Genomic DNA, 18,872 nt, shown 5'->3' on the forward strand with positions numbered 1-18,872 from the left:
AGCATTTTGAGAGAGCTGGACTTCCTTAGATGCCAGATGATCACAGTACAGTGGTACCTCGGGTTAAGTACTTAATTTGTTCCGGAGGTCTGTTCTTAACCTGAAACTGTTCTTAACCTGAAGCACCACTTTAGCTAATGGGGCCTCCTGCTGCCGCTGCGCCGCTGCCACCCAGTTTCTGTTCTTATCCTGAAGCAAAGTTCTTAACCCGAGGTACTATTTCTGAGTTAGCGGAGTCTGTAACCTGAAGCGTATGTAACCCGAGGTACCACTGTAGTCTTTAACATTAGGAACAACAATAAATTTATTAATAGCCCTTTCTCTGACGTGCATCAAATTTATGAATGAAGCCCAATACAGTGTTCAAAACATACCCATTAAATATATATACAGTGGTACCTCGGGTTACAGACACTTCAGGCTAAAGACGCTTCAGGTTGCAGACTCTGCTAACCCAGAAATAGTACCTCGGGTTAAGAACTTTGCTTCAGGATGAGAACAGAAATCTCACAGCAGCAGCGGGGGGGCGGGGGCGGGGCGAGCCGCCCAGGGGGCTGATTGGCGCAGCAATCGTCACCCAGGGAGGCAATCAGCACCCATTGGGGGCAATCGGTGTGGTGATCAGTGCCCAAGGGGGCAGCGTAGTGATCCGCCATGGGGGGATTTTGTCACCCCCCTTAAGGATGACACCTGGGGCGGACCGCCTCCACTGCCCCCCTTCCTATGCCGCTGGATGGGGGAGCTGCTCAGGGCTAGGGGGAGCTGGGGGTCTCTTGCCCCAAGGCCCTCAAAACCTGTAGCTGACTCTGGGTCAAAAGACAAAGGTCTGAAAAAAGTCTGCCTGTAGCCAAAGTGCTCAAGCTGGCCTGAATGGCTTTTAAGGAACTGTGTGCACCCACATTCTCTCCCTCTCCCTCTCCATCCTGTGAGCAACACATATCTGGAAGGTAGAATTCCTGACCTCCTCCATCCTGGAACAACGGCGGGCTCTGGAGACGAGAGCAGCATTTTCTGCCAAGCCCAGAGCAAGACGGCCAGAGTGGTTCCACCTGCCCTTCCTCTCCCCCCTCCTCTGGGTCCTGTTAAGTAGGGCTATTTTTCTCCAGCTTAGTTCTCAATGCAATAAGGAGCCATATTAATTTTTATTGGGCCAGCCAACATGAGCTTTTATTGGCATCCCTCTTTGAAACCGCATTGCCTGATAGTTCTCCTCCTTGCGGGGAATCCTTCTTAGGTGGATTCTTCTGCCAACTGGCCGCTCCCACACTGTGCCTCTAGCTGTGCTACCCGGGTCAGAAACCAAACCTGTCAGATTGCAGCAGGGCACCTTGGCCTTCCTGTTGCATGTTGGGTGCTGCCATATGCAAAGTCTAACCAAAGTTCCAGTTGGAGAAGAGAAGCCTGAGAGGTGATCCGATAGCCGTCTTCAAATATCTGAAGGGCCGTGGCGTGGAAGATGGAGGGATACAAAAGTTGGGTTTTTCCTCCTCTCTCTTCCGAGCAGTGGCAAGAGTCCATGGGGTTCTAGACCACCACCCCTGGGTCTGTGTATCTTTGGAAGACTGAGACACAGTGGAGACTTTCATAGCCATAAGAAATACGGTTTATTTGCCTATTTACACCTTCAGTCTGCATGGAGGGGGTCCATATCTTACAGCGTGGCCATATTACGAGGGGGTTGTCCCCCACAGCAGTGCAGGTAGCCTTCAGCCAACCTGCCCAAGATGGACCCCAGTCTTTCTTCTGCTGCCTTCTTCCCAGAACCTCTTGCTCCAAAACTCTCTTTTTCCTGTCACCTCAAACACCCCCCATCACCTGGGATACATCTGTCTCCCCAGGCCAAAGGATTCCTCTCTGAGGGACCATCAACCCCTTTTGCCAGGGATTCCTTGCAGTTATGCAGCTTGCACTTTTCATCCATATCCCAACAAATCAAAATCCTAACATTTATCCATTTCTAGGATTTGGGAGGGGGGGGGTCCCTCCCAAATCCAGTGTGGTGTAGTGGTTAAGAGTGGTGGACTCGTAATCTGGTGAACCGGGTTCGATTCCCCGCTTCTCCACATGCAGCTGCTGGGTGACCTTGGGCTAGTCACACTTCTCTGAAGTCTCTCAGCCTCACTCACCTCACAGGGTGTTTGTTGTGGGGGAGGAAGGGAAAGGAGAATGTTAGCTGCTTTGAGACTCCTTAGGGTAGTGATAAAGTGGGATATCAAATCCAAATGCTGCTGCTTCTTCTCCTTCTCCTTCTCCTCCTCCTCCTCCTCCTCCTCCTCCTCCTCCTCCTCCTTCCATGACATGGAGCAAACTTGTTTTCTGATGCTCCAAAGGGTAGGATCCAAATCAATTCACGTTGCAAAAAAGGAGGTTCCAACTAAATATTAGGAAGAATTATCTGATGGGAAAAGCCATCTGTCAGGGATTCTTCAGCTGTGATTCCTGAATCGCAGCCATTTGGACTAGATGACCCTTGGGATTAGCCAAATTCATGGAGGGCAAGGCTATTAATGGTGACTAGCTATGCTGGCTATGTTCTACCTCCACTGTTAGACGGAGTATGACTTTGAATACTAGGTCCTGGAAATTCCAAGTGGGGATATGTGCTGTTGTGCCCAAGTCCTGCTTGCAGGCTTACCAGGGGCATTTGGTTGGGCCCTGTAAGAACAGGATGCTGGGCTAGAAGGGCCACTGGCCTGATCCAGCAAAGGTCTTGTTAGGTCCTCCTACCTCCTGTGCGTAAACAGCTTGGGAAGAAGTCACTTGTCACTTAGGAGAGTTTCTCGAAGCCAAAATAATTTCTCCTGGTTCTAAACAACCCGCACACCCCTCTTGATGCGAACTGTTAACCGTGGAGGGAATGTAACAACGAGTTTTCATTCATTTTTTTTTCGAACCTCGGCATGCTTTCCTTGCAGGCCATCTGCTCCATCACTTATATTAAACCTGCGGATTTTTTAAAAAGACGATTGCGTGACGTTGAAAGCAATATCTGTTTTGAGCACAATGGAGAAGGGAGTCTTTTTGGCAGCACGCAACCCAGTTGGGCTTTTTGCCAGTTTGCGAGCTGTTTTGCTGTCTAATGACTGGATATTGCTTTCCCAGACACATCTGGGCCCTGATTGCTTTCTCCATGCTTGGCTGAAATGGGTAAAATATTTTCGTGTTTTCCACCACCCCGTTTTATTTCTCTTTTCCTCCTTGCAAAACTAGACTGGAGATGTTGTACATTTGGATGAAGCTGGGTTATGCCTTAAGGCTTGTTCCCCATGCTAGCCCTACTCAGAGTAGACCTTTTGAAGTTAATGGGCGTGGCTAACTTGGGCTCCTTAATGTCATTGAGTCTACTTTGAGTGGAACTGAGTTGGATACAACCCTGATCATTTGCCCGGCATTGCAAGGAGTTCGGCTGGGTCACCCTTAGGGCAACAGTTGTACCAATCTATGTTTTTATGATTTGGTTTCTTTGTGAATTAAAAGCACTAAGTAACCAGGATTTGTCTGGACACTTAAATTTTTTTTTTTTTAATGGATACACCTGGCATTTTCTGCTATGCAGGAAAGTGTGTGTGAGTGCAACACTCGAATACATGCAGTCATTCTGTGGGCTTTTACAGCTAGTTGTGTTTCATCTCTTGCCAATGGGATGTGTTGAAAACATATGTTAAAACCACCACAATGGTCAAACAATGAAGTTAGACTAACTCAGCTGGAGTCTTAATTATATGTGACGTGAACGTATTTTTTTCACCTGTATTTTTGGTCGCTTACAGACTTCCACTGGGTTGTTTTTTTGGGTGGGAGTCAATCACATACTGAGAAATTCTGGTTGCACAGTGAAAGTTGATCCTGGTAAGGCTGGGGAAGATTCCTGTCTGAAAACCTGGAGATCCGCTGCCAGTCAGTGTAAACATTATTGGCCCAGATGAACCTTTGGTCTGATAAGGCAGCTTCCTATGTTGCTTCCTATTTGCAATGGCTTGATTGCTCTGGGTTGCAGCCAATGTTAGAGCAGACTCACTGAAATTAATAGACAGAGCTAATTTGCCTCCATTAATGTTCAACAGGTCTACTCAGAGTAGGACGAACACTGGGCGCAACTTTCTGCATCTGATTTCTGCTGAATTATGTGGCTGTAACCTCCAGTTGCAGTAACATATAACACTGCTTGTTTTAATGTTTTCTTTTCTCAGGATGGTGTATTACATGGACAACAGGCAACTCTACAGCATGCAGTACCAGACAGTGTACAGGTGCTGCCCGGGATGGTCTCAGTTTGGAGAGGACGCAGGCTGCCTTTATCGTAAGTGGGCTCTCCTTCATCCTGCCATGTTTTGCCACCTGGGATAGCTCAGTCGGTAGAGCATGGGACTCTTAACCTCAGGGATGTGGGTTCGAGCCCCACGCTGGGCAAAAGATTTCCTGCATTGTAGGTGGGTTGGACTAGACCAGGGACGTCTTAAGCATATCTGGTGCTATCTGCCCCCCCCCCATTTCCCAGAGTTGCCAACCTTTTTAGGGAGGACGGCACTGCCGGTGACACGCCCAGTTTTGAGGGGCTGGAGGAGGCGGGCAGTGGCTGGAGGGCAACTCCTCCGGCGGGGAAGAGGTGGAGGCTGGACGCGGTGGCTCCTGGCTCAGCTGACTGCTTCGTGCTGCGGTGGCCATGGCTGACGGAGGCTCTGGGCATGGCGTGGTGCTGCTTCAGCGCAGCATGGTGGAGGTGGGCGAAGGTGGCGAGCTGATGTTGGGAGGTGCCACGTCCAGCCTCTGCCTCTTCCCTGGCACCCTCCAGAACTTGGCGTCTTGTGCCACTAGCCTCTATGGGTAAGATGCCCCTGGACCAGAGGACCTTGTGGTCCCTCCCAGCTCTGCACATACAGAAACTCAGAGAGATACATGCATATGCTCGTGATTTAGGCCTTGTCTTTTGATGATATCCAAGGTGGCTTACAACAGGTATGAGTTGTTCCTGCACGTGGGCAAGTGTGTACATTTGTTGATTTGCACACCTCGGCGACCCAGGCGTGCAGAGTGCACCCTCGTAGGACGGTGTAGGTGAGCAACCGTAACGTTTGTGCATGCAGATTGTGTGGTGTGCGAACACCCCTGCTGGCCCAGTGCAAAGCGTGTCGTGCTTCTTAACAACAGGGTAGCAAATACAAATTCTCTCTGTGTGTGGCAGAGCAGAGGGACCAAACATTTGCTGAATCTCTGAGCAGTTGTATGCGCTCAAAGGAACACAGAGCAAATGAATGGGAGGTGGTGATAGTGTGGAGGACCAAAGAGGTCTTCTCAGAGAGGGTGGGAGCCTTATGAGGGCATCTTTCCCAGATGGAAGTGGACACTGTACTGTATATAAGCTTCTTCCCTGGCCATACAAGGCTAGGAAGCTCTGGCTTGGGGTCCAAATGTGATCCTCGTATGTCTCTCTTAGGCCACATCCTCTCTCCACAGGCCACACCCCTTGGCAGCCATGTTTTGCACACACCCCCAAGTGTTTTTGTCTGGTTGGAGTGCATCTTTGAACTCCACTAATGCTTCTTGCTTGTCAGGATGTAGAACAGAGAGGAGTGTGCTTTGGTGTGATGTACTGTAGAAACAAGGCGACTGTACAAACATAAAATTTGCATTCATTGCTCTGTTTACTCTTGCCTCTGGCTCTGCTGCTATGTGGCCCTGAAAAGGTTGCTCAGAAGGGATGAAGGTTTTGGGCTGAAAAAGATCCCCCATTCACCTCCTAGGATGAACAGTGCTCTTTCTACCTCCCCCCACTCCACTCCCCCCCAACCCCCCCCCCTGGAATTTTGGTCACAGACAGCATGGATATCATTGTGCAAGTTTCTATTTTGGTTCCAGCATCGAGGAGACAACCTCAGAAAAATGACCAGCTTGCATAACCCGACTTCTATACCCATCTGTCTTCCTCATTTGTGGAGAAAACAACAACTAAATGGAGGTATTTCAAGTCCTGAGCTATAACCTCTGAAACAACTTGAAATGAAACTTTTTTAAAAACAAGAATTTCATCTATGAAAAGATAGAGTAAAGAAAGAAAAAGAAAGAAAGAGAGAGAGAAAGAAAGAAAGAAAGAAAGAAAGAAAGACCATTACATTTTCATACATTAATATACAGATGTGCATATTCTTATTATCCTAATGCACATATAATTGTCAGTAACCCAATATATTATTTGTAAACTCATTCCATATATTGCTGTATTTATCCAAAGTCTCCGTTTATAAGCTGTCTGTTCGTATGTTGCCAATGTTGTCACATTGTCAAGCCATTGATTAAGGGGGAATCATATCTCTGTTCTTCTAGTTCATTAGTACTATGAAACTTGGTGAAGGTGATCTTATGGCTTGAGTGGCATGTGCCCTCCCCAGGGATGCCCAGAAGACTGAAAGAAGTTCTCCACTCTTGGCCTAAAGGGGTGTGGGGAGAAGAAGAATCAACTCTATTCCAGTTTGCAAAGACATTGTGATCTGGTGGTGGTGCTTATTCCTACATAGGACCTCAAAAGTAGGGTTTTTTGTTTGTTTGTTTGTTTGTTTGTTTGTTTGCTCCCCACAAGTGTGTAGCAAAGCAAGAGAAATATTCTGAAGAATCTTGTCTTTGTTTTCTACCCTTTCCATTGTTCTTGGTTGGTTCTTACTTCTTCTTAGCATGGAAGGTGTTCTAAGTTTACATCATTGAAATGCTAGTTGGCTCAAGGTCCGTCCCTATTTAAAGCAAAGACCTGCACTGAGGATATTAAACTCTGGACTGTTTTTGAGATCCATCCTCCTCATTTTTCAGAATGTTTGTAGAAATGATCAGGCCGCCGGGAGTTGCCTGATATGCCTTTGCGCTCTGCTAGTGCGATGCGTTCTGGAGTTTTTCCTAATAGCTTGGGCTGCAGAAGGTAAATTGGGAATCACTCTATGTACACTGATTAATTGTGTGGGGAAAGGAGCCAGGCATTGTTGCTCATGGCTGGATAAGACCGCAGGCCCATTATAGTCCAGCATTCCATTCCCAAAGTCTAGAGAGATGCAGTGGTGGTGACGATTATTATGAATTTGGCGAGTCTGTCTAGATGAAACCCTGGATTTCTTTCCCAAACTCGCAATCCCGTATCTCTGAGGGCGGAATGCATACGCGCAAGCTTTACCAACCCAGGTTCCTTTGTCAAGGCATTGGCTTTGGCTGGCCAGCTAAGTACCACAATTTAAAAGTCCAAAAGGTTGCCATAGAAGCAAATGGGTGGGGCTTTCCCTACCCCCTCAATAGCCAGAGCAGTGTGTGAGAGTTGGCCGGATGCTGAAGACTGGAGGGAGCGAGGCAGGTCTTCCACTGCTCTGGATTTTGGAAACCTGGTGTTATGTATGTACTGAAGTTCTCACTCTGGGCCTGCAGGGGGATACTGTAGATAGTTTTCACTCAGGTCCACATATGCAAATAAGGGATTGAAAGTGGCGTTCAGTGATTGGATAGTTACAGAAAATGGTTACTGTTGTGTTCTAGTGGAGCTCTATATAAGCAGGCTGGCTGTGTTGAATGGTTTCTTTAAATGTAAAGGTTCATCACTCGTAAAGGCCACTCGTGATGTAGAATGGTATCTGCAAGTGTTTGCAGACCTACAGATGCAAGTAACACTACCAGTAAAAGTTTACCTTGATTCCCAGAGTGGACTTGCTATCCTGTGCTCAGAGACCAATACGCAGCGCACTAGAGTCTTAAGGTTACGTTTAGAATTTGTAAAGCAACTAATTGCTGATGAAATGGTTGTATTTGAATATGTTCCTGGTGACAGTCAAATTGCGGACATTTTTACAAAAGCACTTCCAAAGGTTACACATGAAAAACATGTACAAAGTATGCTTTCTGTTTTTGTTCCACAATGATGAACCGCAGGGGAAATGTTGAATGGTTTCTTTAAATGTAAAGGTTCATCATTGTTCCACTCGATGTGTATATCTTTAAGGGGCCAGAGCAAGGGCCAGAGCAAGATAACGAGACCCAGCTTTAAAGCTGTGAAACATAGCAGGTGCTGCTGAGTTGTATTTGATTAAGGTGTGTCAGCATTTGGGTTTAGTATATAAGGAGCAGCACCTAGCTCTCCCATTACCCTGGGGTTTGGGTTGGTGGTTGGGTCTGGTTTGGTTGTTAATGCATTTAGTGTAAATGGAGTTTTTGTTTTTCTTATTAAAACCTTGTTTAAGTTATTTTTGAGTCCTTTTCATTTTTAATGCATGATCTCCCCAGCAAGCTATCTGCAGCGCTACCATACTGCAAATAGCCAACAGGCTGAACCCTTCAGTTCAGTTCTGTTCTGGCCTGTGAATAAACAAGAGCTGTTTGAAGAATCGCTGTGTCGTCTGATATGTTCACCCACAACTTAACACCTAATCGGGAAGCAGCCTCTGTTGGAGTGTTAATGCTGTGAGCCCCTCCCTCCCAGGTTGTGTTTATGCATAGATAAAACTATATATTCTAATTCCGGGCCCAGAAATTGGCTTTACCAGCCAACACTGGTGGACGGCACCCCTAGCATTATAAAATCATGTTGAAGATAAACAAAACATTGCACAGGAATTCCCTTTAAAGCAGGATTGCTTTGTTTTATTGTGTATTTTTAAATTGCAAGAAAGGAGATTCCAACTCAACATTAGGAAGGACTTTCTGACATGAAGATCTGGCTGACTGTGGAATGGACTACCTCAGAAGGTGTTGGGAGTCTCCTACACTGGTGGTTTTTAAACTGTGGTCAGCTGCGATTCTTGCATTACAGGGGTTTGGTCTAGATAGCCCTTGGGGTCCCTCCCAATGCTACAATTCTCTGATTCATGATGGATGTTTTATAGTTCAGTCAGTGGTTGTGTAACTAGGTTAATACTGCTTAGAAACCTGTCTTGCAGTCTACAGATTAATAAACAGTGAATTTGTAACAACAACCACCATAATACTTAACTCAAGATGTGGCCAGTTTGTCTGTTGTGGAAGGGTGATGAAGAGAGTAAAAAATAAAATAAAATAAATAATATCAACAACAACAGTTCAAAGGAAACTTTGGATAGGGACCAGATAATGGCCTTATCTGAACTCAGCAAAAAGAAGAAGAAGAAAAAAGTACGCCCAAATTGGCAATTGGCCAATTAGCTCAACTCAGGAGGGAAAAGAACTTTCATAAAGGTTTCCTGCAGAGGAAGTGAATAATTCCATTCAGGAAAGCAGAAGTCCAGTATAGAGAGACGCCTAGAGAGCAGCATCTTAGCTTGCCATTTGAACTGCTGGCACGGAGAAGGGAGAAGGAAATCTCTCATTTGTAGCTGGAAAGGGGCGAGAGAGATAATGGGGGCAGACACGAAGAGGAAGAGCGTCTGTGCAGAAGAAAAATGATAATAATAGTCTGTGTCTGTTTATGAACTGGTGTGTAATTTGTCGGAGGAACCCAAAGTTAGGAATGTTTGTGTTTTCGCTCCCCCCCCCCCCGCATGCTAACAGGAACGGCCTTAAAAGCTAATGAGCTTCAGTGTTTGCCGGTCTCTGTGTTGTTGCCAGCTAGCAATTGTCACGAGTTTTTGTATGGCTGCAGTTGGAGCAGCAACTGGCATGCTGTGGAGAAAGGGGAGAGGGGAAACACACACACACATCCCACCCCACCCCAGCCCTACCCTACAACCCAGGAACCATCCAGTGAAGTTCTGAAGATGTCGACCCACCAGCTGTGAAAAAGGCAAATTCCATGCTAGGGATCATTAGGAAAGGAATTGAAAATAAAACTTCTCATATCATAATGCCATTGTACAAATCTATGGTGTGACCACGTTTGGAATACAGTAAGCCTACATGTAATGTGTTTAACTTGTGTGCATTCAGCTTACCTGCAGGGCAATTTAAAAAAGAAATGTCTTCCAGGGAAAATTTCTTTGGCATTGCAAACCGCCATTGAGCCCAATGGGTCTTGTCTATACACGATTTTGGCTTTAGGCACGATCCTTAGAACATAATGTAAGTCGCGGGCTTACTGTACTGGGTATGGTTCTGGCTGCCTCACCTCAAAAAGGAGCTGGAGAAGGTTCAGCAAATGGGCAATAAAAACGGTCAAGGGGATGGAGCGACTCCCCTATGGGAAAAAGTTGCAGTGTTTGGGGCTTTTTCGTTTAGGTAAAAAGGGAGTTAAAGATGACATGATAGAAACTAATAAATATACATTCTTCCACCATGCTGTGTATCTATACACATGCGTGCACACATGCACTACCGTGCTTGAAATAGACTATTTCACTTTCATGAAGCTCATTGAATTAGTTCAAGAATCTCTGAACTACACTTGAAAGTAGTTTCTGCAAGTGCCAGGTGAACTGACTATGAATTAAGTTCATTTTCAGGTAAAACTTTTTTTTTTAAAAAAATTACTTTATCTTCAAGTTTATTCTCTGACATGCCCCCCCCCCCCCAAAGCCTAGATATCATAAATATTTGAGGAGGGGTTATAAATTAAACCATTCAGATTCCAGTATGTATATATATGTGTGTATGTGTTTTGATGTTTACTTAAGTATACAGTGGTACCTCGGGTTACAGACGCTTCAGGTTACAGTCTCCGCTAACCCAGAAATAGTACCTCGGGTTAAGAACTTTGCTTCAGGATGAGAACAGAAATTGTGCGGTGGCAGCAGGAGGCCCCATTAGCTAAGGTGGTACCTCAGGTTAAGAACAGTTTCAGGTTAAGAACGGACCTCCAGAATGAATTAAGTTCTTAACCCGAGGTGCCACTGTATTTTGTAGTTTGGCAAAGCTTGTAACATTCTGAACGCTGTTTTTTGGGGGGTTTTTTGAGGATCATTTAGATGAACTTGAATTGAGCTGTGAACTGAACTTGTTCACAAATTTTCTATGAAAAAGGGGGATGAATGTGAAATGGAATTAGTTTCTTTTAAGGCGTATTCATCTAGAACTAGTTTCTTTTGAAAATGAACTTTCCAAGCGCTCTCTCCCTCTTTGCATAGGGTGGTTTTATGTTTACACAGAGTACACCCATTGAAATGAATCAACATGGTTAACTTAGGCGTATAGTTTTCTACTCTGCATAAAATTTAGTTGAATACCGCCCTTCATGTATCTTGAGAGCTATACATGTTTGTTTAAAAGAGGCTAAATCTAAAATTGTGTGCAATAATGCACATTATACCCTGTGTACGCATTAAATAGCACACATCACTATGCTGTTAAAACCGCTTAAAATATTTAAGACCCTGTGATAAAATTGATGAGAGTAAATATAATTTTATTAATGCCATTCTTTCAGTTAGAGGACTTCCATCTGCTCACCTTTGATATTGAGGGCTGTCCTCTGAAAAGTGCATCACGATCTCTCTCTCCCCACCCCCACCCCTATTCCTTGCGACCTTCTCATGATTTGACCCACTTTGAGCCGCCTTTTTATTCCTTGCAAACATAGACTTTGAACATGTCAATGCAAACTGTGTGAAATTTGCCCAGGAGTACCCTTCACCTGGGGGACGCGGGTGGCGCTGTGGGTTAAAGCCTCAGCGCCTAGGACTTGCCGATCGAAAGGTCAGCGGTTCGAATCCCCGCGGCGGGGTGCGCTCCTGTTGCTCGGTCCCAGCGCCTGCCAACCTAGCAGTTCGGAAGCACCCCCGGGTGCAAGTAGATAAATAGGGACCGCTTACTAGCGGGAAGGTAAACGGCGTTCCGTGTGCTGCGCTGGCTCGCCAGATGCAGCTTGTCACGCTGGCCGCGTGACCCGGAAGTGTCTGCGGACAGCGCTGGCCCCCGGCCTATAGAGTGAGATGAGCGCACAACCCTAGAGTCTGTCAAGACTGGTCCGTATGGGCAGGGGTACCTTTACCTTCCCCTTCCCCTAACAAATTCATTCCTGTTGACTGAAGGAACTCCATATGGGCTGTCAGGTCGTTGGTGCCCACCCCCCTTTTAACAACCCCATCACTGAGTTCAGAATTTCTTCATCCCTGTGAAAGGAAAGCTGGGAGATGGATGGAAAACTTTTCACGGAAAACAGATGGTGAACAAGACAGCGCAAGAAGAGGCCTGTATACTTTAAACTGTTCAGTTTCTGTTTCAGTTTCTGTTAATTGGTTCTCGTGGGAAACTTGCAGATTCTAGCTTCACACAATTAACTCAAGCTGGTGTCAATTTACTCTTGGCAGAAAGCCCAAACTCTGCTGGTTTTATTTTCTCCTTTTTAATAAATCCTGTAAATAGTTATTCTGAGTCTAGCTGACTAGTCATTACTGCCGCAACTAGCTTCTTCGCTGTGCAGGAAAACTCTGCTACGTTTGGGCTAAAGCCAATAGGGCTATGCCTGACACTCCAAAGTTCCATGAGGTTATGGGTATTGTGCTGCCAGCCTGAGTTGCGGTGGTGTCAGCATCAACGGCATTGGTTCCAGTAGTTCCAGAAGTTGTTGTTCTCTGGCTGGTTCCTGACCGTGGTGAGCTGGTGACGCAGCGGACACAAGGACAACAGCTGCAGCGTGTGAGTGCTGGGTGCTGTGGTTCCTGTTCTCTCTCTCGGTGGTCGTGAGTAGCTGGTTCCGGGTTCCAGGGACATCGCTCTCAAGATGGCCTCACAACCAGTTCAGATGGCTTTTGAGCGTCTGAATGACTCCAATTACTTGCTGTGGTCAGAACGCATGCAGGCAGTGCTGCAGAGGGATCATCTCTGGCAAGTGGTGAGTAAGTTTCCTGCGAAGCCTGATGATGAAGACCTCGATAAAGACCAAAGAGCAAGGGCCACAATTGTCTTGGGGCTGGAAGATTCCCAGTTGCCGTATGTGAGGGGAATCAAGACAGCTAGAGGTGTGTGGCAAGCACTTAAAGAACTCCATGTGCGTGAGACAGCGGTTTCCAAGCTGTTCATTCGCAAAGCATTGTACAAGGCAATGTTACAGCCTGGGGTTACAATGCAGGAACACCTACACAGTTTACAGTTAAAGTTTGTTGCGCTACAGGAAAGAGACTGTGCGTTAGACCAGCAGGAGAAGGTGGCTATTATTTTGAGTTCTCTCCCGGAAAGCTGGGATAATTTAGTTTTGTCTCTAGAAGGCATGCAGGAGCATGATTTATCAGTCAGTTACGTTACTGGGCGTTTGATTGAAGAATGGCAGAAGAGGCAAGAAAGGTTGGTGGCTGCAGAGGCTTCTACAGGTGGGCGGTTTGGAAGGAGTTCTCATGCCGTGCCAGAGGTGAAGCAAAAGCAGCGTACCGGTGAGGAGTCAGCGTTTGCTGTTAGGCGTTGTTTCCGATGTGGGTCTTCAGCGCATCTAAAACGACAATGTCCGGAGTTGGTCAAGTCTCAGTTGCCGGTGCAGGAGCAGAGACGAGATCAGCAGCAGCAGCAGCGTAAAAAGAAATTCTTCAAACGAAAACAGTCGGCTCAGCTGGTGACCGGCGAGGTCAAGATTGCTGATGAGAAACAAGCGGTCTGGGTGGTCGATTCGGGAGCATCTCGCCACATTGTGAATTCAGATGAATTGTTTGTTTCCAAGAACTCAGCACAGCGCAGCCAGGTGGCTCTAGCAGACGGAAGTACTTCCGAAGTGATTTCGGGGGGTGCAGTTTTTGTTCCTTGTCTTCGTGAATGCCTGCAAAATGTACTTTGTGTGCCTTCATTAAGGAGCAATCTGATGTCTGTAGATTGTTTGCTAAAAGCTGGGTTTAAAGTGCATTTTGAAGGAGACAGTTGCATTATTAAGAAGGCTGGTGAGATTTTAGGCACTGCTAAGTCAGAGGGAGGCTTGTTTTGGCTTAAAGCAGGATCTCAAGTTGCAGCAGTAGTCAGTAAATCTCAGCCTGCAGTGAATAACAAAGCTATACATGACAACTGTGTGCACTTATTGCATAGGAAAATGGGGCATGCTTGCTGGAAAAGTGTACTAAAAATGTCTGAATTGGCTGATGGGGGTAATTTAAAGAGTTGTAACAAGTACCTTGATTGTAATGTGTGTAAAAAGGTTAAAACCCACAGAGTCTCTTACCCCAGAAGCGACAGAGTTAGTGAGGCACCGCTACAGCTGGTTCACATGGACGTAATTGGTCCATTTGCTGTAAGCAGGGGTGGATCGTGTTTTTCACTAACAATTGTGGATGACGCCACGCGTTACTCCTGGGTTTTTCCCATGAAGAATAAGGGTGACGTGTTCACTAAGTTTAAAGGCTGGGTGGCATCTGTGGAAAGATTTCTGTCCATTAAACTCAGAAGGATTCAGACGGACAGAGGTGGCGAATTTATGTCAAATGCCTTTAGAGATTGGTTACAAAAGCGTGGCATTGGGCATAGAAAAACGAACGTTTTTTCCCCAGAGGAGAATGGCGTTGCAGAACGAAAAAACAGATCTTTACAAGATATGATGTTTGCCATGCTTGATGATGCTGATTTGCCCATGTCTTATTGGGGGGAGAGCATGCTCACCGCGTGTTATCTCCAGAATAGGCTCTTTCATCAAACAATAGGTACAACCCCGTACTTTAAATTGTTTCAGAAAAAACCCAAAATTGACCATTTGCATGTGTTTGGATCAAAAGCCTGGGTATTAATTCCGAAACAAATGAGGAAGAAGGGAGATCCTAAGACCAAACTGTTAGTGTTTGTGGGTTACCAGGAGCTGGGAAAAGGTTTCCGTTTTGCTGAAGGGACAAATGGCATTGTGATCTCCAGGAATGCCAGTTTTTGTGAACATAGTGGCTGGGAGAGACTACATGCCAATACTGAGGTTTGGTTTGAACCTTCCCAGGAGCTTCATGACTCTGAAAGTAGACACAGAGAATCAGAGTCTGAGGGGGAGGAAAGTTCAGATAAGAGCTCTCAAGAAAGTGGAGTTAGCCAAAGACCAGTTGCTAAGCAACAAAAGAGAGGTCGTAGTTCTGAGGAGGAAAGTGGGTCAGAAGAAAAATTTTCTCCCAGAAGATCTAAAAGACAAAACAAAGGAGTGCCTCCGGTGCGTTTTTCTCCAGATACTGCAAATGTGTTTAGTGTAAGTGCAGAACCCAAGAGTTTTCAGGAAGTGTTAAAGTTACCAAAAGAGGAGGCAGAGCTCTGGAAACAGGCAATGGAGGAAGAGATGTCCTCTCTGAATGAGCACAAGGTTTTTACACCAGTAGCAGCGCCTGAGGGGGCAAAGATTGTAGGCTGCAGGTGGGTGTACAAACTTAAACCTCTGGTGACAGGAGAGTACAAATACAAAGCTCGTTTAGTGGCTCAAGGATACTCTCAGAGGCCTGGAAAAGATTATGACGAGACTTTTTCCCCTACTGCCAAGGGGGACAGTGTAAGGCTGATTTTAACGCTTGGAGCAAAGAGAAAACTCCTGTTAAACCATTTTGATATCCAGACTGCATATTTACATGCATCAATATCAGAAGACCTGTATCTAGCCGAACCGCCTGGTTATGAGACAGGTTCCAATAGAGTGTTGAAATTAAACAAAGCTCTATACGGTCTCAAACAGGCTGCAAGATCTTGGAACAAATGTTTCCATGAGGCCTTAGTGTCATTTGGTTTCAAGCAGAGTACAGCTGACAATTGTGTTTATGTACGTGGTACAGGCAGTGATCAAGAGTTTTGTCTGATTTATGTAGATGATGTTTTGTATGCCTGCAAAACAGATAAACAAACTAAAAGGTTTGCCAAGCAATTGTCCAGTAAGTTCAAAGTGAAAGACTTAGGCCCGGTTAGGACATATCTAGGGTTGGAAGTGTGCTGGGCCCAAGATGGCAGCTGCTTAATTAGTCAGCAGAACAAAGTTAAACAACTACTGACTACATACAGGATGCAGGATTGCAAAGGGGCAGTGGTGCCTATGGATCCAGGTTTCATAAAAACACTTCATATAGATGAGAGTCCTGAATTTGAACATCCTGATGTATATCACTCTGTAATTGGAAGTTTATTGTATATAGCACAGTGGTCCAGACCTGATATTAGCTATGCAGTAGGCATATTAAGTAGATTGGTCTCAAAACCCACACTAAATGCCTGGAAAGGGGTAAAACAAGTTCTGAGATATCTCAAACAGACAATTGGCTATATGTTACAATTAAATTCTTCAGAGGATGAAATGTTGAGTTGCTACTGTGATAGTGACTGGGGAAATTTGCCGGATAGAAAATCTGTCACAGGACTAGTCATAATGGTCGGTGGAGCTTTAATCAGCTGGCGGTCACGCAAGCAAGACGTTGTAAGTGTGTCATCAACGGAATCAGAGTACGCCGCATTGAGTGAATTGTGCAACGAGGTGATTTATTTCAAGCATTTGTTAGCAGATTTAAATGTAAATTGTGGAGAACCAGTACAAGTTTACATTGATAATCAAGCTTGTATAACATTAAGTAAAACAGAGGGTTTCAAATCGCGTTCCAAACATATCTCTGTAAAATACCAAAATGTACGTTGCTGTGTACAAGACAATGTAATCACCTGTACTTATGTACCAAGTGAAGAAAATGTAGCAGATGTGTTAACTAAACCATTGGCAAAGGTAAAGAACAAGCGAATGTGCAAGGGTTTAGGTTTGCTGGAAAAATGATCTCCTACATAGGTGTATTTGGTGTTAATTGTTCAGCAGAATCTGTGAGGGGGTGTTCAGTTTCTGTTTCAGTTTCTGTTAATTGGTTCTCGTGGGAAACTTGCAGATTCTAGCTTCACACAATTAACTCAAGCTGGTGTCAATTTACTCTTGGCAGAAAGCCCAGGTCTGCCTGACCTAGAAACTACTCTGATTGGTTAACGACCAGCACTCTGCTCTGTTATCAAGGGTTTGCTAGCTCAGCTTGAGGTGAGGTGTTGTTAGGAGTAGAAGTGCTGTGTATGGTTATGAGAGAGAGAGAGAGAAAGAGAGGATTTATTTTGCTTTGTTTTGTATGCAGAAACTCTGCTGGTTTTATTTTCTCCTTTTTAATAAATCCTGTAAATAGTTATTCTGAGTCTAGCTGACTAGTCATTACTGCCGCAACTAGCTTCTTCGCTGTGCAGGAAAACTCTGCTACGTTTGGGCTAAAGCCAATAGGGCTATGCCTGACACTCCAAAGTTCCATGATAAACAGCTCCAAGGGGATCTGTAAAATGCCTTGTGAAATATTGGGCTTCCTAGCGGCTTCTTTCCATCGTGTGTGTGTGATTGGGTCTGCTGGATTCATAAGGTCCTCTCATGCTGTCAGATCACACCTCATAAATGGGCGCTCTCTCTCTCTCTCTCTCTCTCTCTCTCTCTCTCTCTCTCTTGGTTTCATGTTTATCTTTTTTTTCTTTAAACCCCCTTGTCTTTTGCTTTGGGCTGTTTGGCTGGCCAAGGTTTGTTTAAAGGTTCAAAAGAAACACCAGAATGTTCCTCAAGCATAGTTGAGACATGGGGCACATCCGCCTGATGCGTTTAAAGCAGCATGGTACCACTTTAAACAGTCATGGCTTTCGTCAAAGAATTCTGGGAGCTGTAGTTTGTTAAGGGTGCCAGCAGGTTTTAGGAGACCCCTGTTCCCCTCACAGAGCTAGAGTTTCCAGAGTGGTTAAGCAATAAATGAACACAAATGAAATATGCAGATTTAGCTACGGGTGTCTGATGTAGTTCCAAAGGGATTGAGCAGGTTATGGACTCCTCCTCCTCCTCCTCCTCCTCCTTAACATCTTAAGTAGAATTCTGGCAGTGACTTTTCAACACTGTTTCATTACCTTGGGGATGCAGGCAGCGGGGCTGGAGTGTTGCCTTTTGTCTGGATAAGCATCCATTGATGAGGATGCTTCTGAAGAGACTTGTGACTCGCAATTCAATTCAAGCAGGTTCCAAAGTTCAGGCGTGGCTCTTCTGATGCAGCCAAAGTAGTGGTGGGGTTCAGGTGTGGGTCAAGCTGAGATGTAAGCCAAGAGGAAAAAGAGACTCTGGTGCTGTGTGCATTGGCAGGATGGAGAAACAAGGAATCCGCCTGTTCCAGAGTCAATCCATTGTTCTATCCAGTTCAGTATTGCCCATGCTGACTGGTGATGTGTCTCCAGAATTTCAGACAGAGGTCTTCCCAGTGCGACCTGAAGATGCTGGAAATTGAACGTGGGATATTTTACATAGCAGATGCTCAGCCCCTCAGCTACGGCCTTTCCTTGGATGACAGCAAACAGACGTTTGTGCTGTCACATTGGTTTCTAGGGGCCAAAATCAATGTGATGCTAAACACGCCATTAGGAATGCATATACCCTTCAATATTTCTCCTATGAAAATAGGGACGTTCATCATCATCATCATACCCCACCCATTCGACTGGTTTGCCACAGCCACTCTAGGTGGCTTACAACATATATAAAAGCATAATAAAACATTAAACATACTTTCCAATGCAGGGCTGCCTTCAGATGTCTTCTAAAGGCTGTATAGTTACTTATTTCATTGGCTTGGGGGTTGCAATAACTCCATAGCCTCCAACATCTCTCAGGTGAAAATAGAGACGTCCTAAGGAAAAGCGGGACTTTCCGGGATCAAATGAGAAACTGGGATGGCTTCTGTAAATCCGGGACTTCCCTAGAAAATAGGGACACTTGGAGGGTCTGGTTTTGGATACTAAGTTGGCTGCATCAGGGCAAAGGTCCAGTACAGTCTCTTTATATTGGTAATGTTTATCCAAAGTCTCCGGGCTCCATTAGGTGACCTATTTATTTAGCATTCATTTGATTTGCTTGTGTGAAGCTCATGCGGAGGCTAGACTATGTCCAACTTTAATTGAACATCCATTCTTATTTGCTTGCAGAAAGCTTATGCAGACAGTAAGCTACAGCTGGCCTATATTGAGCATTGTTCTCATTTGTTTGTGGGCAGCATTCTTCCTAAATTTGTCCTGATTTGTTCGTGCGGTGCTTATACATC

General features: G+C 45.4%; 1 protein-coding gene across 4 annotated transcripts in view; it reads left to right on the plus strand.

Annotated features, from left to right (window-relative positions):
- MEGF6 (multiple EGF like domains 6) overlaps positions 1-18,872 on the plus strand; it is a 213,010-nt gene that overhangs the window by 13,763 nt on the left and 180,375 nt on the right. For all 4 annotated transcript variants that reach the window (XM_028740972.2, XM_028740975.2, XM_028740974.2 and 1 more), the window contains exon 3: positions 4,191-4,300. In XM_028740972.2, coding sequence (XP_028596805.2) covers positions 4,191-4,300 — 110 coding nt within the window. The remainder of the gene's footprint in view (positions 1-4,190; positions 4,301-18,872) is intronic.

Source organism: Podarcis muralis, chromosome 7 (genome assembly GCF_964188315.1).
Source record: "Podarcis muralis chromosome 7, rPodMur119.hap1.1, whole genome shotgun sequence".
In the NCBI taxonomy this organism is placed as follows: Eukaryota; Metazoa; Chordata; class Lepidosauria; order Squamata; family Lacertidae; genus Podarcis; species Podarcis muralis.